The sequence below is a fragment of the Mixophyes fleayi genome, chromosome 12 (genome assembly GCF_038048845.1).
Source record: "Mixophyes fleayi isolate aMixFle1 chromosome 12, aMixFle1.hap1, whole genome shotgun sequence".
Lineage (NCBI taxonomy): Eukaryota > Metazoa > Chordata > Amphibia > Anura > Limnodynastidae > Mixophyes > Mixophyes fleayi.
Window position 1 is genome coordinate 75,844,601 of NC_134413.1, and position 21,700 is coordinate 75,866,300.

The 21,700-nt window shown below is 41.4% G+C and overlaps 1 protein-coding gene across 6 annotated transcripts in view; it reads right to left on the reverse strand.

The window, feature by feature from the left end:
- Window positions 1-21,700, reverse strand: part of LOC142109299 (SLAM family member 5-like) — a 70,955-nt gene that overhangs the window by 20,510 nt on the left and 28,745 nt on the right. For 3 of the 6 annotated variants that reach the window (XM_075193429.1, XM_075193425.1, XM_075193428.1), the window contains exons 5-7: window positions 17,796-17,913; window positions 17,339-17,425; window positions 16,448-16,779 (exon numbers count right to left, since the gene is read on the reverse strand). In XM_075193429.1, coding sequence (XP_075049530.1) covers window positions 16,723-16,779; window positions 17,339-17,425; window positions 17,796-17,913 — 262 coding nt within the window. In that variant the 3' untranslated portion in view covers window positions 16,448-16,722. Of the gene's footprint in view, window positions 1-15,785; window positions 16,367-16,447; window positions 16,780-17,338; window positions 17,426-17,795; window positions 17,914-21,700 lie in introns of those variants that run through there. The other 3 variants (XR_012680328.1, XR_012680327.1, XM_075193426.1) reach the window with 3 other exon arrangements.

Consider the following 21,700-nt stretch of genomic DNA (forward strand, 5'->3'; position numbering starts at 1 on the left):
AGACGGCGTTTTAATCAATAACTATAATTGAATTTCAAAAAGGTATTTAAAAAGGTTTAAGATAAAGAAAACAAACTCTTCCTGGGGTATAGCGGCAGTGGATAGACCAGCGGTGGCTGGCCGCCACACTTCATCAAACGACGCAACCAGAGGGGCTTCTAATGGTGGCTCCTGGATACCAAGGAATCCATATGTGTTGTCTCCTGGGAAAACCAAGAGGCAAAGTGTAAACATGTATGTAATTAACCCTTTCACCTACCAGTGGTCCAACCACTACCAGAGTACCAGCGCTTACCCGTCATTTTGATATTCAAATGCATTTATTGTCAGTTCCAATCATACGTTTGGGTCCTAGCGCCATTTCTTATGCATGTTAAACTAGAATGAGTACAGCGATCTTAACTGACTCTCAGCGGTTATAATTTCCATATCTCCTCTATATTGACTATCTTCCAGAGGGCAATGGAGCACAGGCAACAGAAAGCTGTACAAATTCAACCAACACAATTCTTAAAGAAAAGAAGATTCTTAGGAATTTGTTCCTCTGGCAGATTGTCAGTGTTTGAGCAGTCCAGACCTAACCTCTGAAGAAGACATTCTTCCAAATACGGAACTTATGATCATCATCAGCTATTTATATAGCGCCAGTAAATCCGTAGCGCTGTACAGAGAACTCACTCACATCAGTCCCTGCCCCATTCGAGTTTACAGTCCAAAATTCTTAACATACACTCCGAGAGAGACTATGGTCAATTTAATAGCAACTAATTAACCTACTAGTATGTTTTTGGAGTGTGGGAGGAAACTGGAGCACCCGGAGGAAATCCACGCAAACACGGGGAGAACATACAAACTCCACACAGATAAGGCCATGGTTGGGAATCAAACTCATGACCTCAGTGCTGTGAGGCAGACGTGCTAACCACTAAGCCACCGTGCTGCTCTAATGATGACTATCCTAGTCCAGGAAATTAAATCTATATCTCAAGCAGAAATACCATCACTTGGTAGAGGTACCGATTGCCCTGGAGGTCAAGTTACATTGACGCCTGCCATTTCTAGGATGTGGCGGACCCAGAAAGGACAGCTCTCAGACCAGACATGGACTGTGTGAAGGACAAGCTTGGGGTTTTTAAAAATAGAACCCACCATAATAATATTCAAACTAGCAAATGTTGGAAATGATAGACCCAGTAGCTCTAACTACATAGTCAGGATCCTTGTGTAAGCACATCCTAAGGCAAAGCTCAACGGGTTTTGACTTTAATAAAATTGCCGTTTTAAATATGGCCGCCACAATCGCTGAATATCGGCGATTTGACGGATCCACTGCTTAGTACATTCACCCCATGGACTATTATCGAGAGGCTACACTTTCTAGATGATCAATGTAAAAATCCTGAGAAAAAAAGTTTTAGTTTTAAAATCAAGGGGTTTTCACAAGAGGATGTATAAAGTTTGTTGTTGTTTCTAAACTTTTTAAAAGAACAAAGAAGCAATAATTTAATGATGTGAAACAACAAATAGTGCAATTTCTGCTTTGCGTTTCTAGAGAACTCTGTTTAAACCACTATTAATAATATAATAGTTTACGGACTGACTAATTAGGTCTCGTGATCTGGGATGCTTTGTCCTTTCTACTATCATGCAGTTCTAGTCCCCATTTGTGTGATATTTCATTGAGGTTGTTACTGTATATATATTGTTGAACTTTAGTTACAAATAATACTCTTTAGTGTTTTATTCACTAAATAAACCTTTTATACTGTTTAAAAGCTCCTTCTGTTTTGCTTAATCTGCCATATTCTTTTCAATCTACTTTAGATTAATTGGATCGGCACTTCTCAATCTCAATACGTTTGGTATGTCATCCCGCCACTTCTCCTTCTGCCTTCATTGTAACACTATCACATCCCAGTGATATATATATATATAAGTTCAGCGGTGGAAGTGGGTGGTATACAATGAAATATCATACCGCCACTTCTAACTAATATTATAATATTACTTAATATTATAATAATAATATAATAATAATAATATAATATTATAATATAATAATAATAATAATAATAATATTACTAATATTAAATTCTAATAACTGTATTTATGTATGTACAGTACACTTGTGCACCTTTGAGGATGCCATTGTCATTTTGTGTTATGCAGTTGTGTCATTTTTTGATGCAATTACCTATCCACACTACAACTAAGAGATCCGAAACTGGCACCAAATCACGACAGACTATGTCAATCATGAACGTCGATTCATTTATAAAACAATAAAGATTTTGTTAGAAAAAACAGCGCTCGTAAAACAAAACAACAAAAATCAATTTTCAATGAAGCCGGCAGGTGTGTCCAAAATATTGCCCCAGAACACAGAAGTGCCCTAGGAGGTCTGGCTTTTGGCTGCGGAGCCTGCTCCACTGGTAGCATGTAGATGAGGGGTCGGCAAACTTTTTCTATCAGAGTGCCGGCTAAAATCTAGTGAAGCCCAGGGAGGCCAGTTGGGTGTGATATATATATATATATATATATATATATATATATATATATACACACACACACACATACATACATACATACATACATACACACATACATACATACAGGGCTGCCTAGAGAAATTCATGGCCCCAGTACAGCAGCTCCATGTGTGTCCCCCCCCCCCCCCCCTAATAGTCAAGCACGGTAAGAGCGGCGGCGCAACATTTTTTTTTACCATGCAAGTGGTCGTACCATTGGGGGCGTTGCAGTATATCATTGGGGGCGTGTCTAGCAGGTGAAGAGCGCCAGGCCTCCCTCTTTCAGAAAAATGCATTACTCACACATGCCCCTTTGCTCAGCAGCTTTGCTCACATATGTCCCCTCTGCCCACATGCTTTAATCACACTCGCCCCCCCCCCCCCTCTGCCCAGCACCTTTAGTGACACATGCCCCTCTCCAGCACCTTTAGTGACACATGCCCCTCTCCATCACACCTTCTTCTTACCTTATTCTCCACTGCACCGCATGGGAAGATATCCAGCAGCCCGCCGAGTACCATGTGACCACTGCAGTCACATGACCTGGCGTCTGAAGATACCTCAGCTGAAGGGGATTTAGCCACTACCGATCCCCCTGCACTCAATAAAAAAAGTACTTTTAAAATAAAAAAAATATTTTCAAAGATAGGTCTCTAGTGGGGACTCGGGCCCCCAAGCAGGCCCGGGCAATGTGTAGCCGCCCCCTCCCCCCTCGGCTATATATATATATATATTTAGGTCTCATTTTATGAGGCTAATATCATATTAACAGTAAGGGACCAGCAAAAAAACGTTTTGCCGCACAGTAGTGCCCCAGTTCACTTCATACCTCATAATTGTGTCCCCAATTCATACTTTGCCACAGTTGCCCCCAGAAATACATAGTATGCCACAGTTGCCCCCAGAAATATATAGTATGCCACAGTTGCCCCCAGAAATATATAGCATGCCACAGTTGCCCCCAGAAATATATAGCATGCCACAGTTGCCCCCAGAAATACATAGCATGCCACAGTTGCCCCCAGAAATATATAGTATGCCAAAGTTGCCCCCAGAAATACATAGTATGCCACAGTTGCCCCCAGAAATATATAGTATGCCACAGTTGCCCCAGAAATATATAGTATGCCACAGTTGCCCCCAGAAATACATAATATGCCACAGTTGCCCCCAGAAGTACATAGAATGCCACAGTTGCCCCCAGAAATACATAGCATGCCACAGTTGCCCCCAGAAATACATAGCATGCCACAGTTGCCCCAGAAATATATAGTATGCCAAAGTTACCCCCAGAAATATATAGTATGCCACAGTTGCCCCCAGAAATACATAGAATGCCACAGTTGCCCCCAGAAATACACAGCATGCCACAGTTGCCCCCAGAAATACATTGTATGCCACAGTTGCCCCCAGAAATACATAGTATGCCACAGTTGCCCACAGACATACATAGTATGCCACAGTTGCCCCCAGAAATACATAGTATGACACAGTTGCCCCAGAAATATATAGTATGCCACAGTTGCCCCAGAAATATATAATATGCCACAGTTGCCCCCAGAAATACATAGTATGCCAAAGTTGCCCCCAGAAATACATAGTATGCCACAGTTGCCCCCGGAAATATATAGTATGCCAAAGTTACCCCCAGAAATATATAGTATGCCACAGTTGCCCCCAGAAATATATAGTATGCCACAGTTGCCCCCAGAAATACATAATATGCCACAGTTGCCCCCAGAAATACATAATATGCCACAGTTGCCCCCAGAAATACATAGAATGCCACAGTTGCCCCCAGAAATACATAGCATGCCACAGTTGCCCCCAGAAATACATAGCATGCCACAGTTGCCCCCAGAAATACATAGTATGCCAAAGTTGCCCCCAGAAATACATAGTATGCCACAGTTGCCCCCAGAAATATATAGTATGCCACAGTTGCCCCAGAAATATATAGTATGCCACAGTTGCCCCCAGAAATACATAATATGCCACAGTTGCCCCCAGAAATACATAGAATGCCACAGTTGCCCCCAGAAATACATAGCATGCCACAGTTGCCCCCAGAAATACATAGTATGCCACAGTTGCCCCCAGAAATATATAGTATGCCAAAGTTACCCCCAGAAATATATAGTATGCCACAGTTGCCCCCAGAAATATATAGTATGCCACAGTTGCCCCCAGAAATACATAATATGCCACAGTTGCCCCCAGAAATACATAATATGCCACAGTTGCCCCCAGAAATACATAGAATGCCACAGTTGCCCCCAGAAATACATAGCATGCCACAGTTGCCCCCAGAAATACATAGCATGCCACAGTTGCCCCCAGAAATATATAGTATGCCAAAGTTGCCCCCAGAAATACATAGTATGCCACAGTTGCCCCCAGAAATATATAGTATGCCACAGTTGCCCCAGAAATATATAGTATGCCACAGTTGCCCCCAGAAATACATAATATGCCACAGTTGCCCCCAGAAATACATAATATGCCACAGTTGCCCCCAGAAATACATAGAATGCCACAGTTGCCCCCAGAAATACATAGCATGCCACAGTTGCCCCCAGAAATACATAGCATGCCACAGTTGCCCCCAGAAATATATAGTATGCCAAAGTTGCCTCCAGAAATACATAGTATGCCACAGTTGCCCCCAGAAATACATAATATGCCACAGTTGCCCCCAGAAATACATAGAATGCCACAGTTGCCCCCAGAAATACATAGCATGCCACAGTTGCCCCCAGAAATACATTGTATGCCACAGTTGCCCCCAGAAATACATAGTATGCCACAGTTGCCCACAGACATACATAGTATGCCACAGTTGCCCCCAGAAATATATAGTATGCCACAGTTGCCCCCAGAAATATATAGTATGCCACAGTTGCCCCAGAAATATATAGTATGCCACAGTTGCCCACAGACATACATAGTATGCCACAGTTGCCCCAGAAATATATAGTATGCCACAGTTGCCCCCAGAAATACATAGTATGCCAAAGTTGCCCCCAGAAATACATAGCATGCCACAGTTGCCCCCAGAAATACATAGCATGCCACAGTTGCCCCCAGAAATACATAGTATGCCACAGTTGCCCCTACAAATACATAGTATGCCACAGTTGCCCCCAGAAATATATAGTATGCCAAAGTTGCCCCCAGAAATACATAGTATGCCACAGTTGCCCCCAGAAATATATAGTATGCCACAGTTGCCCCCAGAAATATATAGTATGCCACAGTTGCCCCAGAAATACATAATATGCCACAGTTGCCCCCAGAAATACATAGAATGCCACAGTTGCCCCCAGAAATACATAGCATGCCACAGTTGCCCCCAGAAATACATAGCATGCCACAGTTGCCCCCAGAAATATATAGTATGCCAAAGTTACCCCCAGAAATATATAGTATGCCACAGTTGCCCCCAGAAATATATAGTATGCCACAGTTGCCCCCAGAAATACATAATATGCCACAGTTGCCCCCAGAAATACATAATATGCCACAGTTGCCCCCAGAAATACATAGAATGCCACAGTTGCCCCCAGAAATACATAGCATGCCACAGTTGCCCCCAGAAATACATAGCATGCCACAGTTGCCCCCAGAAATATATAGTATGCCAAAGTTGCCCCCAGAAATATATAGTATGCCACAGTTGCCCCAGAAATATATAGTATGCCACAGTTGCCCCCAGAAATACATAATATGCCACAGTTGCCCCCAGAAATACATAATATGCCACAGTTGCCCCCAGAAATACATAGAATGCCACAGTTGCCCCCAGAAATACATAGCATGCCACAGTTGCCCCCAGAAATACATAGCATGCCACAGTTGCCCCCAGAAATATATAGTATGCCAAAGTTGCCTCCAGAAATACATAGTATGCCACAGTTGCCCCCAGAAATATATAGTATGCCACAGTTGCCCCCAGAAATACATAATATGCCACAGTTGCCCCCAGAAATACATAATATGCCACAGTTGCCCCCAGAAATACATAGAATGCCACAGTTGCCCCCAGAAATACATAGCATGCCACAGTTGCCCCCAGAAATACATAGCATGCCACAGTTGCCCCCAGAAATATATAGTATGCCAAAGTTGCCTCCAGAAATACATAGTATGCCACAGTTGCCCCCAGAAATATATAGTATGCCACAGTTGCCCCAGAAATATATAGTATGCCACAGTTGCCCCCAGAAATACATAGTATGCCACAGTTGCCCCCAGAAATACATAGCATGCCACAGTTGCCCCCAGAAATACATAGTATGCCAAAGTTGCCCCATAAATACATAGTATGCCACAGTTGCCCCCAGAAATATATAGTATGCCACAGTTGCCCCACAAATACATAGTATGCCACAGTTGCCCCATAAATACATATTATGCCACAGTTGCCCCCAGAAATATATTGTATGCCACAGTTGCCCCCAGAAATACATAGCATGCCACAGTTGCCCCCAGAAATACATAGCATGCCTCAGTTGCCCCCAGAAATACATAGCATGCCACAGTTGCCCCCAGAAATATATAGTATGCCACAGTTGCCCCAGAAATATATAGTATGCCACAGTTGCCCCCAGAAATATATAGTATGCCAAAGTTGCCCCCAGAAATATATAGTATGCCACAGTTGCCACCAGAAATACATAGTATGCCACAGTTGCCCCCAGAAATACATAGTATGCCACAGTTGCCCCAGAAATATATAGTATGCCACAGTTGCCCCCAGAAATACATAGCATGCCACAGTTGCCCCCAGAAATACATAGTATGCCACAGTTGCCCCCAGAAATATATAGTATGCCACAGTTGCCCCACAAATACATAGTATGCCACAGTTACCCCATAAATACATAGCTTGCCACAGTTGCCCCCAGAAATATATAGCATGCCACAGTTGCCCCCAGAAATATATAGTATGCCACAGTTGCCACCAGAAATATATAGTATGCCACAGTTGCCCCCAGAAATATATAGTATGCCACAGTTGCCCCCAGAAATATATAGTATGCCACAGTTGCCCCCAGAATTACATAGCATGCCACAGTTGCCCCCAGAAATACATAGTATGCCACAGTTGCCCCCAGAAATATATAGTATGCCACAGTTTCCCCCAGAATTACATAGCATGCCACAGTTGCCCCCAGAAATACATAGCATGCCACAGTTGCCCCCAGAATTACATAGCATGCCACAGTTGCCCCCAGAAATACATAGCATGCCACAGTTGCCCCCAGAAATACATAGTATGCCACAGTTGCCCCCAGAAATACATAGTATGCCACAGTTGCCCCCATAAATACATAGTATGCCACAGTTTCCCCCAGAAATACATAGCATGCCACAGTTGCCCCCAGAAATACATAGTATGCCAAAGTTGCCCCCAGAAATACATAGTATGCCACAGTTGCCCCCAGAAATATATAGTATGCCACAGTTGCCCCCAGAAATACATAGCATGCCACAGTTACCCCCAGAAATACATAGCATGCCACAGTTGCCCCCAGAAATACATAGCATGCCACAGTTGCCCCCAGAAATATATAATATGCCAAAGTTGCCCCCAGAAATATATAGTATGCCACAGTTGCCCCCAGAAATACATAGTATGCCACAGTTGCCCCACAAATACATAGTATGCCACAGTTGCCCCACAAATACATAGTATGCCACAGTTGCCCCACAAATACATAGTATGCCACAGTTGCCCCATAAATACATAGTATGCAACAGTTACCCCCAGAAATATATAGCATGCCACAGTTGCCCCCAGAAACACATAGTATGCCACAGTTGCCCCCAGAAATATATAGTATGCCAAAGTTGCCGCCAGAAATATATAGTATGCCACAGTTGCCGCCAGAAATACATAGTATGCCACAGTTGCCCCACAAATACATAGTATGCCACAGTTGCCCCCAGAAATACAAAGTACGCCAAGTATATGTGCCCCTCAATTTGCTGCTCTTACTTACCTTTGTAGACTCGTCTTTCTCCAGAAACCAGGGAACTGCTTCAATAAAACAGCCGGTGATGGCGCATGCGCAGAAGCTCCGTTTCGGCCATCACCGGCTGCTTCACTGAAGCTGCCTCAGTGTCGGCGTGCCAGACAAAAGTGTTCAGCGTGCCACGTCTGGCACGCGTGCCGGGGGTTGCCGACACCCTGCTGTAGATGATAGCATAATTATTGTCACAATCTTAGACCTGGGATTTGTCCTTTTTTTAACTTACTTACGCGAACCTGTTCATGGCTTATTGGGAGAACAACACCATATGGCAAAATAACCCATATACCCCATTTATTCTGGGCTGGTTCCGGTACATAGATGATGTGCGTTGTCTATGGATCGGGACCAGGGAGACATTACTTGATATTTTGACCTACCTCAACGCCAACAACCTTAATCTGAAATTTACGGCCCAGTTCAGTGAAGAGGGGGTCGAATTTCTAGACCTAGATATCTCCATCATAGGAAATCAGATCCAGATAAAAACATTCCTCAAACCAGTGGATTGCAACTGCTTTATTCCAGCTTCAAACAATTACCTGAATAGGGGGCTTAGTAACACCCCAAAGGGACAATTCAGTCGGATCAGACGGAATTGTACAAACCTTGCTCTATATGATGAACAATATTGCACTTATTTCCAAGGAGGAGGCCAGATAGATATATAATCTCAAAACCCTGACTCCAAGGGGACTTAATGTGGATTTCGATTTAGGGTATTTTTTGAATACTTAAAATATTCCATCCTTATAATGGTGTGTAAATTACTGGAACAATTAGTAATGGGGTGTAAATTAGTTTATTATCTTGCACATAAGTTAAATACTGGCTGTTTTTTTTATGTAGCACACAAATACTTGATAGCTTATTTGTACACTGAAATTTGATATTTGTGTGCTACATGACAAAACAGTCAGTATTTAACTTATGTGCAAGATAATAAACTAATTTGCACCCCTTGCATTGTCACATGGTTTTGTCCAGAAAACTTAAGTAAGAAAACTTACTCAAATTCTTTCCTAAATTTCTCAATGAATCAGACCCTTCATATCTTCAACAAGTGCGTTCCAATATTTAGATCTATAGACCCATATCTATGGAAGGGTCTGATTGTTGATAGTGCGCATATATCATTTTTGTCTTCATTCACGACTTTTTTCTATCAGTTTTAATATTTTGCCTATATGATCGGTGGAATAAAGGATTTTTTCCAATGAATGAGATAGCAAAAGTTGATTTTTAATCGGATCAGATAATAAATGAATGGACTGGAAGGACTTTCATTCTTGTGTGTTTACAACTCTAGGGCTTGATTCATTAGTGATCTAATCTGCTGGTTTTTTGTTTTTTTTAAATCCAGTATTTTTATTGAAATTTTTTAAGATATAAACATACTAAACAACAAAAAGAAAAGAAAAACAATCGCATACATATCGGAATTAAATGACGGAATTTACAAGATTACATTAAAGCATAATAATAATAAATGTGCTATATTCATTCAGGATCATACATCGTAAATGCTTATACATAAGTATGTTACACATGCAGGGTTTATTACATGGACTCAGATACTTATTATAAGAACTGCGGTAGCCATACATTTAAGTAGATAGAGCATCTGTACTAGATGACATAGGATAGAATGGAGACTCTAACCATCTGTACCATATATTCTCAAATACCTTCAGAGCCTGTCTGCTAGTATAAACAAATCTCTCGTGCCTTATGGTGGTATTGACCAGTGCCTTCCAATTTTTAACCGTGGGACTCGTCGGGGCCAACCACAGCCTCGCTATACAGACCTTAGCCAACATCAATAACTGTGAAATGTACATTTTTGTCAGTTTATTAACTTTCCCCTTCAATCGGAGCCCAAAGAGACAAGTAGCCGGTGAACTAAGAGACACTTCAATTCCAGTAACCTGAATACATCTCCTGATCCTTCGCCAGAAGATTTGTATACATGAACACTCCCATAGAAGGTGCCAAAAGTTAGCATTGATCGAATTGCATTTCAGACAGTTAGGGGTAGCATCCGGGCGAAATTTTGCCAATCTAATAGGGGTAAAGTAGGCCCTGTGTAAGATAAACACCTGCATTTGTTGAAATTTTAATGATGAAGTATAACCTTTAGTACTGTCTGTAACCATTTCCCACTCCTTGTCTGATAAAGGGCCAATATCTATTTCCCACTGATTCCTCAAACCATCCAAATCATTTGCAGTAGATTCATACAGAAGACATGAATACATTCGAGAGATCAGACCTCTATAACCCAAGGCCTGTAATTGTTTCCTCAGTGGATCCACCCCAAACACCAAAGTCTTCCCTTTAAATTGTGTGCTTAGGGCGTGTCGTAACTGAAGGTAAGAATAAAACATTGTTCTGGGTACAGAGAATTCCCCAACCAACTGTTCGAAGGATTTAAGTACATTTGTATCATAAAGCTGACCTACCGACACCACACCCAACCGAGACCACTCCCTGGCCCTCTTCACTGTATTCAACTTCTCAAATTTCTTTGCCCCCCAGATAGGAGTATATGGATCAATGTCAGTTTGTTTCATTATTTTATTACAGATTGTCCAAATCTTAACTGCCTGAATCAGGAGCGGAGGAGCCCGCATACCAAGCCGCCCTGCCTGCAGTGACTGTAAGGGAGTGTGATTAGAATTGAATTGGTGTACCAACACCCAATGTAGCTCATGGTAATCGGGGTCCGAAACCCATGCCTTCAGGTGGACCAATTGAGAGGCAAAATAATATAATTTCAAGTTAGGAATTGCAAATCCACCAGAAGATCTGGATCTATACAGCGAGCTTAGCTTGACCTTAGCCCTTCCCCCTCCCCAAACCAATGAAATCAAATAGCTATCAATGCATCGGAAAATGGAGGGTGGAATATATACAGGTGACTGCTGGAGTATATATAAAAACTTTGGCTGCACCATCATCTTAATTAAATTTATCCTACCGGAGACAGAAAGTGGGAGCTTCTTCCATACATGAGTTTTTTCTTTAATGTATTTGATCTGGGGCCGCAAATTAAGTTCTACATATTCAGCGGGGGTATTAGAGATCCATATTCCCAAGTATTTGAATTTTGATGCCCATTTTAACTGTAAGCCTTCTGGCATTGTCACGGGACACTCCCATCCCCGAGGGAACACGCTAGATTTATCCCAATTAATTTTTAGGCCGTAAAAAAACTCTAATCCATCAACCACCGGCAGCAAATGTTTTAGGGAAGTGTCGTGATCTGAAAGGAACAACAGCATATCATCTGCATATAATGCCACCTTATCCTCTCTGTGCTCTGATCTAAGTCCCACAATTTCTCTATCATGCCGGATCTTACAGGCCAGAAATTGTTGAGAAAGATGCCCATTCACACAGACCCGCGCCACTGGATGTGAATACAAGAGTTTAACCCATTTTATAAATTCCGGGCCCACTCCAAATCGGGATAATACCTCCCACAGGTATGGCCACTCCACCGAGTCAAACGCCTTGGCTGCGTCCAAGGACACCACAACTTCGCTCTCAGAAGAGGGTGACCGCACCTGCAGGAGAGTATACAGCCTTCTAAGATTGATAGACGTGGACTTGCCCGGCATAAATCCCGTCTGATCCGGATGAATTAATTCCAGCACCACTCTACTTAACCTCAAAGCCAGTAATTTTGCTAGAATCTTAACATCATTTGACAAAAGTGAAATCGGGCGGTAGGACTCAGGGTACAACAAATCTTTAACTGACTTAGGCAGCACCACCACTATTGCCTCTGCCATTGAAGGGGAAAGAGCGCCAATCTCACCCAGCTCGCTGAATGTATCCAACAACCTAGACACAAAAAAGGGCCGGTGTTTTTTATATAATTCAATTGGGATTCCATCTACTCCAGGGGCTTTACCATTAGGGAATGACATAATAGCTATATCAATCTCTTCAAGAGTAAAGGGTGAGTCCAAAAACTCCCTACTATCATCGGAGAGGACAGGAAGGGAGATACCATTCAAATACTGCTGTAACATATCCATGTCATATCTGACCTGTGACTTATATGTATTAGTGTAATATTTATGAAATACCTTAACAATATCAGGCATAAGATACTTCTTAACCCCATTGTCATCACAGATAACCGGTACTGCTGCATCTGCCCTCTCCGCCCTTGTCAGATAAGCCAGGAAGCTACCATTTCTATCGTCCTGTGCATATCGTACATGCTTAGAAAACAGAAATTTACGTTTGGATTTCTCAAATACATACTCTACCCACTCTCTCTGGGCCAACTGCCATGTTCCCCTTGCAACCTCAGTTTTGTCCGCAATGTATTGTGCTTCTAAGGATTTACACTTTTTCTCTAATATCTGTTCTTTTTGTCTGGACGACTTTTTAATTTCAGCTATGCCAGCAATTAATGTCCCCCTTAGGAAAGCCTTAAAAGCGTCCCAAACTATAGGCGGCCTTGCTGTTACCAGATTATCTACAAAGAAGCCTTCCCACCATGTCACCAATGTCACTCCTGTACCCATCAAGGAGAGCCAGAAGGGATTTAATTTCCAAAAGGACTGGCCTCTATCAATTGCAAAATCAATAGATAGGCAGAGGGGCGAGTGGTCAGAATTTCCCCTAGCCCTATATTCCACGCTCCTTACCAGCGGTACCAGAGAGTGTGACAGCAGAGCCAGATCAATTCTTGAAAATGCATTATGTGATATAGAAAAGCAGGAGCATTGGACATCTTCTGAGTGCCTCAAACGCCATACATCTACTAACCCCATTTTCTCAACCAGAGCAGAAAAGCGGACTTAGAGTTGCCAACTACAGCATTTTTCTCTCACCATCTGTCCACCTCTCCATTTATCACATTATTAAAATCCCCTATACAAATGGCTGGAACATCTGGGAACAATGCCATGAATTCTCCACATTTCCTTAACACCTCACCATTATACGGTGGGGGTATATATACAGCTAACAGAATCACCGGAACCCAATTAATGACAGCCTTCATCAGTACAAACCTTCCCCCCTGCATCCACTTGAATTTTTTCCAAGGAGAAGCAGAGACGTTTATGTACCAATATAGAGACCCCTCGAGAATTAGTCGTGTACGTAGAGTGGTATGCCCTACCTACCCATGCTTTTTTAAGGGCGAGTATTCTATCACCGTGTAAGTGAGTCTCCAATAGACAAACAATATCAGGATCATTTTTTCTAATTTGTCTTAGTACAAGAGAACGTTTCATAGCATTATTTAGGCCCCGCACATTCCAGGAGAGAATTTTTAGCTCCTTATCAGATGTACCAGAATACATATAATAGTAGTCCCTCTTATCTCACTACCCCGCATCCCACACCCCTGCAGAGCATACATTGACATACTTATAAGCACATATAATCCTTGTCTATATATTTGCGATAACATTAAAACTACCCACAACTTAAATAACTTTAATACTAAACCCATACCCCCACCCTGTATACTCCACCCAACTTAAGTATACCTTAAACCCTAACTAATATTACCTTAAGATGTTCAGCAGGCCAGCACACTACCAAAAAAGGTCACCCGACAACCCGCAAAATACCAGAAGATAGAGGAAGGAAAAGGAAGGAAGGAAAAGGGGCAAATTGAGACAAGAGAGGAAAAGAACGGCCTTAAAGCCATGGGCTCTCCAGCCCATTACATTTTTTTCTTTTTTTTACAGTGGACCTTTCAATATTAGTTTGAAAATCACAGACCGCACCTGAGCGAAATACATTTTTTTTTTTTTTTGTATCACAGAAGAGAAATTACATTATGTATAGCAAATACCATGCATAATATCAATGACAAATCAGCAATGTCCAAAGGACTATCAGGAGAGACATAAAAAAGTACTCATCCAGCATCAGCGTCCAGCAGCAGCTAGGTGGTCCAACCAAATTGCAGCCTCTCGGGGAGTATCAAAAAAGGATGTACGGCCCTCCGAAACCACTCGCAACCGGGCAGGGAAAATCATGGCATATGGGATCTGTAAATCTGTCAATTTTCTCTTCACCGGAATGAATTGAGCCCTGTTCTTTTGTACATCCAGAGCGAAGTCAGGATACATTGCTACTCGCTGACCATTGTATTCCACTGAACCTTTCTGCCTAGCCAAGCGTAGAATGGTATCTCGGTCATGATAGTGCAACAATTTGGCTATGAAGGTGCGTGGGGGGGCTCCAGGAGGGGGTGCTTGAGTTGGAATACGGTGGGCCCGCTCCACTGCGAATTGGGCTGTAAATGAATCTGTACCAAACAGTTGGATTAACCACTTTTCCAAGAAGGATTCTGGGGAGACACCTTCTGCCTTCTCGGGCAATCCAACCAACCGAATGTTGCTGCGACGCAAATGCCCCTCCATATCCGTAAGCTTTTGTTTAAACAGAGAGGCTTGCGACTCCAGACTCTCCAACCGGCCCGCAACTGGTGCAGAAGTGTCCCCCAATGTAGACACACGTGTCTCCACTTCACCCACTCTCTCCCTGATTTTTTGCACGTCTTGCCGGAGAAGAGAGAGGTCCACCTGCACCTCTCCTATTTTCTGCGTAACACGCTTTTCAGATGCCCCAATGGCCTGCAGGACCTGCTGTAATGTAACTTCAGGGTCAGCCAGTGGAGCCGACAAAGGGGGGGGTAACGGGATGTGATGCATCTCCTGAACCAGAGGCTGTTGTGGAGGAGCGAGCAAAGCGGTCCAATTTTCCCGCTGCGGTGGACTGGTTATGTTTGCCCATAATTTCACAGGAAAGATGGGATGATATTTATCCTATAAGCTTATATGCAACCCTGTAACCTGTATAGCTTTAATTACATATAGGTGTACAGCTCAGATTGTATTGCTAGCAGTGCATTGCAGCCAGTTATCTTCACAGAGAAAGGTAAATCTCCTCCAACAACACTGATAATGATAATCAAATAAGTCCAGAGCCCAATTCAGTTACTCCTCACTTGTACAAGGATATAAATGTACCTGTATCAGATGGATATCACAGGCTGTGTTCCCCTAGGCCAGTATGTGGTATTACAGAGGCGCTATGTCCCAGCAGTCATCAACTGCCACAAACTGCCTGCAGTATTCCTCTACCCAGATGCTCAACTCTTTCTCTCCCAGTCTCGGGTAAAATGGCAAGAGCACTATCAAAACAGGTACACTATGTACAGCGACTATTCGGATGCACAGTTTTGGGCCCAAAAGTTTCTTTATTCCACTATAACGGAGATCAACAGGATATCTGGGATGGAGAGCTCGTAACTGTGCTTGCTACTCCATGCTTGTCCAGCCCACGCCCCCCAATCTGATGTTTTTTGCTTATCTTAAGCAAATCCACTCTGTTCATGCCCAGAAAAGGGAGATAAGAAGCAAAATCCACTACGCAAGTGAAAAATTTCTTAAGTTAAGATGAAAATCCATCTTAAATTCACTCTTATCTCCCCGTTTCTTCTTAAAATAAGCATCTTAACTTTTGCCCAAGATAAGAACACTAATGAATCAGGCCCATAGTCTTGATATTAATAAAGAACGCTATTCATCCAGACATGGTGATTCAGCAACAATTGACCTTGTTGATTTCAACATCAGCAGCTGACCCATAGACTGAGAACCTTATTCTGTCTTTCAGTTCCATCTTTTGTTTACTGTATGTGTGTTGGGGATTTTGACTGAAATACTTCCTTCTTTATACCCCAACAAAACAAATAAACAGAGAACATCTGCATTGTTTTTGTTTCTTTTGTTCAGAATTGAGGCACTCCTTCAATAACTACATTTTAGATTAAAAAGAAAATTTTTATTAATATGCATTAAAATACGGCTAAATACACGTTGTTTTAATAGTTCTTGGATTGATCTATTATGTCTATTGCACGGTGGTTGCAAAGGGTAAACCAACAAATTTAAGTAGTATAGCAGAGAGAATAATATCTGTATACCAAAGTCGTCGGTGGTTGTTCATTGCTGTGCCGTTTACACACATCGAGGTGGACTTCAAGTTTGCAGAGGTGTCCACTGAGAATGGAGAGCAGTTGTGCACCTTCGAGTGTGCCAGACAAACCATTCAGATCAACCGGTGCCAATCCAAAGCGTTATTTTTGTGGAGGCATTCGAGTGAGCTTCGTGTCAAAGTGTTATCATACAGTAGACCTTATCCAAATCCGTTTTTTTATGGGTTGGTTTCTGCAAGACAAAAAAACAAAACATGGCGATAGTTTTAGAGTCTAGAGAGTAAATCACAGAGGATGAGGCATAGAAAGTTGCCTAAAGTCAAGATCAACTCAGATTCGCGAAAAACCCAGCTCAGGTTTCAAAGTAATCTCTGTATAATGAGAAGCGCAATAGACAGAGAGACGTTCATGGTGAACCTTATATGCTGGGAACAAACCGCACAGCTTACAAGATACAAGAAAAATAATATAGGACAGATGGTAAAGTCTATAAATATGGACATTATATGGAACACTCCCAGGAGAACATTGGGTCGGCTCGGAGTCCACAGTTGATCCTTAAGACTGCGCTAGCGGATAACCATTTCCAATAGATAGCAAATAATTTTAATGTTATGATCAATGTCAGAAGAGGTGTAGAGCACACCTGCCATTACAAATCGATTTTCGGCAACATTGGTATAGTTTGGGCGGAGCTACATATAATGTGTCAGAACGAGGATGGTTTGGAACAGAAGGGGCGTGCAGTAAAATCATACATAGTAGTATATCGAAGCCTTGTTGGTTCATACCGTAGGTTTGTTGGATAGTGTTATATATGTGGTGTTTATATTCTGATTTTTTGTCTTTGTTACATTCTCCATTTTCTCCTGGACTTCCTGTGAGAAATAAGTTATAATCCGTTAATAATTGCACAAAAATGTACTCTTCCACCTCCGTATCCCCCACCTCTGCTCTCAATTTCACCCTCTCTCTGTGTCTACCCGCTTCCTCTCGATTGTAAGCTCTCTCCAGCAGTGTTTTCCTTAATTATGTCATTTTGCTGGCTGTAATTATTTAATTATGTCAGTTTGTTGTTTGTGTTTATATAATTTTGTTACTTTTGTACTTTTATTATTTTGTTCTATGTTCAGACCCCCTATGTACGATTCTGCAGTATCCTTGTGGTGCCTTATAAAAAAATAAATTCATAGTAATGATAATAACAGAAAGGTTTCTACTACAACTGAAGCACAAACACACACATACAGTTGTACATACTGCTGAGCTAGATTCATTTCCTCTTGGTCCAATTTCACAATAGAAGTTCTTGTCATGTAGTTGTTCCCTAGAGTTTCCTTTAGTTTTCCATATTGTTTTTCTCAGCCTGTAAGAAAAGAAACATGCCCCTTCAGTAAACCCCAGGGATTTATGTTGCTTACATTTTTGCATTCTTTAACTGATATCTTAAAATGTAGATATTCCCAGTCTCCAGCTCACAAGTAAATAGGTTAGACACAACTTTATTTTTTTCTACCATAAAGCAGCAGAAACATTAAAAATAATAATGCAAACACAAGAAAAGAAAATTTAAATGGCAATGTTGAAGTTTTGCTCTTGGACCGTGGGAGGTATCAACTCACCTATTAAAAGGAAAAAATTATTAACCTATTGAAATAAGTCTAAAGCAGATGTAGCTTTACTCCAAGAGACACATCTGAATGACGCAGAGCATGAAAAGCTGTCAATGTTAGGTTTTAAGATTTTGATATATGCCTCATACAACAGAAAATAAAGAGGGGTGGCAATTTTAATTAAAAAAAACCTTAAGATAGATATTCATCACAAAACAGTTGATAAAGACGGGAGATATGTCATATTGATTGCCAGCATTGAAGACACTACATATACAATTTGCAATGTTTATGCCCCAAATACTCAATCCAAACCATTCTTTCTAAAACTGATTAACAAGCTTTATAAATACTCAGACTCATCCCTTATAGTTGGTGGAGACTTTAATATGGTGGCCTCCAGATACCTGGATAGGTCAGCTCCTTCGAAGCAAAAGAGATCTGAAAGCCAAGTTGGCATAAAATATATCTTAGATCAATTAGGTTTGGTTGATATTTGGAGAGTCAGACATCCAACTGACTCAGAATTTACATGTTTGTCGGCAGCCCATAATACCCTCTCCCGTATAGATTATTTTCTGGTATCACATTCATTGGCTAATAAAACATTAGCAACTGGTATTGAACCAGTAGGCCTCTCTGATCATGCCATGATCTGGATACAATTAGACAGACAGATCTCATTAGGAAACCACAAGCAGTTGGAGATTCCCAGCTAAATTTTCTAATTCTACAAAATTTTAAGATATGTTAAAACTTGCATGGGATGAATATATACATAACAACCAGCAGCATACTGATGATCCAATGCTATTCTGGCAAACTGCAAAGGTAGTCCTGAGAGGGGAAATTATCTTGTATGTAGCAAAATATAACAAAGACCAACAAAAAACATATTATGACGCTCAACGTGATTTGACAGAAGCTTTCGAAGCATTTAAAGGAAAACCTACACTAGAAAATTAAAATAAATATAAACAAAAACAAATACACTTTGATCAAGTAATACAACAACAATGCACCCGCCAACAAGTGGCCAGTAAATTCAACTTTTATAAATTTGGCAATAAATCTAGTAGAATCCTCTCAAATTTACTAAACGGAGCCAGGCCCAATAGCAATATTCAATCTTTGCAGTCACAAGATGGAACCATTAAATACCAAGGGTCAGAAATTATACAAATCTTGAGTTCCTTTTACTCTAAACTTTACTCCTAAGACCCTATTGATACCAAGGCGCAAGAGGAGTTTTGGGGAAAAATTTCTCTACCTCATTTGACCGAGACACAAGCTAAATCTCTGGTTCAGCCCATTTCATCTGAAGAAGTTTTAAAGGCAATTAAACAGCTGAAATCTTTTAACTCTCCAGGCCCAGATGGGTTTAGCCGGGAATTCTTCAACATTTTACAAGATAGGATTATGATCTTATTGACAGACTGCTTCAATTTAATACTCTCGGAGCACAAAATCCCAATGTACTTTAATAGCGCCATCGTTAAAGTACTCCCCAAGCCGGGACGCGACCCAAAGTCACCAGGTTCATATAGACCCATATCATTATTAGACGTAGATTAGAAATTATTCACGAAAATACTAGCAGAACGGCTCAAAATCCTACTACCAAGTTTAATCCACAATGACCAAACAGGTTTCATATGGGGACGGCACTCAGTAAGTAATGTCAGAAAGATTCTGCTGAGTCTTCATGCCTTGGAAGGATCGGAGAGAGAAGACCCAGTTTTACTGCTCTCTCTAGATGCCGAAAAGACATTTGACCTTGTGACATGGGACCACCTGTTTCAAACCCTTCACAAATTTAGATTTCCCGCTCAATATATTAACACTTTAAAATCCTTATATTGTAACCCTTCCACTCAAGTGTTGGCTAATGGCTTTCTTTCTGACTCATTTAAAGTGGAGAGAGGAACTAGACAGGGATGCCCTTTATCCCCATTGCTATTTGCTCTGGCTCTGGAACCTCTTGCTATTGCTCTAAGTAAAAACAAGGAATACGCGGGTAAAAAATTAGGCAACCAGGAAGCTAAGTTAGCTCTTTTTGCAGATGATATGCTGCTAATGGTGTCCAACCCAGAAAAATCTGTCCCTGCCATTTTGAGCGCAATCCAGGAATTTAGTTCCTTCGCAGGATATAAAATACATTGTGATAAGTCCGAAATTCTTCCAATATCGGGTGTGCAATCAATAATAAATAATTCGGTTCTCACCTCTCAGTTCAAGCTGAATCATACTAAAATTAAATACTTAGGATCTATATTCCCACTAGGCTTCATAAATTATATGAGGTCAACTACCCACCTATAATTAAAAAAATTATAGCGTTTCTAACAAAGTGGCATGATCTCCCACTCTCCCTTTTGGGACGTAACGCAGTTATCAAGAGTGTGGTCTTCCCAAAATTATCATACCCAATACAAATGCTTCCAATAGGTTTAAATAAGTCAGACACGCATACGTGTACTAAGTTATTTTCCAAATTTATCTGGCACTCAAAGAAACCGCATATAGCAAGAAGTAAGTTAATTCTAGGAAAAGCGCAGGGAGGAATTAACCTACCAGATATAAATGCATTTACTCGTGCAGCCTTATTTCGATATATTGTTGATTGGCTTTTTCAGCGTAGCTGTTACACCAATAAAAAACCTGGAAAATGCTATATTTCACCCACATTCCCCGGCTGCATTACTACATCTGCCCAAATCTGGGATACCACCACAACTTGCCGAGAGCATTCTATTCAAAGATACATATAAGGCATGGATCCATATCAATAAAAAATACAATAGAGATTTTAGGACTACCGAATTTCTCCCGATCTGGGGCAACCCAGCATTCAAACCTAGCTTGGAAAATACCATTTTTATGACATGGCGTGATGGTGGGATAATGGTGATTAAAGACATATTTGATCCAGGCGGCAATATCTATACGTTCAGTCAACTAAGGGAAAAGTTAAGAATTCCAAACTCCCAATTCTTTATGTGTCTGCAGCTCAGACATTACGCAAATTCAATGCTAATTCAGAGAAAACCTACACGAAGTTCAGATGGTTTGGAAAATCTACTTTCCTTCTTAAAAAGGGTTAAATTCAAAACTAGGTATTGTATATGCAGATTTAATATCTATGCAGCTCTCAATCCCCTGGAAACGAACGGTGGATGCATGGCGAAGGGATATCCCCAGCATAAGTGATCCAGTCACTTTAACTTGCCACTTTGAACGTATCTGGAAGTCGCTGTCCACTACTCGCCTCCAGGAAATACATTTAAAGGTAGTTCACGGAGCATATATCCCACAAACAAGGCGTAGGTTTATGGTTGAGGGGGAATCTGGTTTTTGCCCGAAGTGCAAATCTCAAAGGGCAGATTGGCTGCATAACTTTTGGAGCTGCAGGAAGGTCAGGAGATTTTGGTATAAGTTGGCAAATTATATTAATCACGTTTTTAAGACACAGGTCAAACTGGCCGCAGAGCCCCTTTTGCTGGCCGATTTTACGATTTGGAAGGACCTCTTACCATCCTC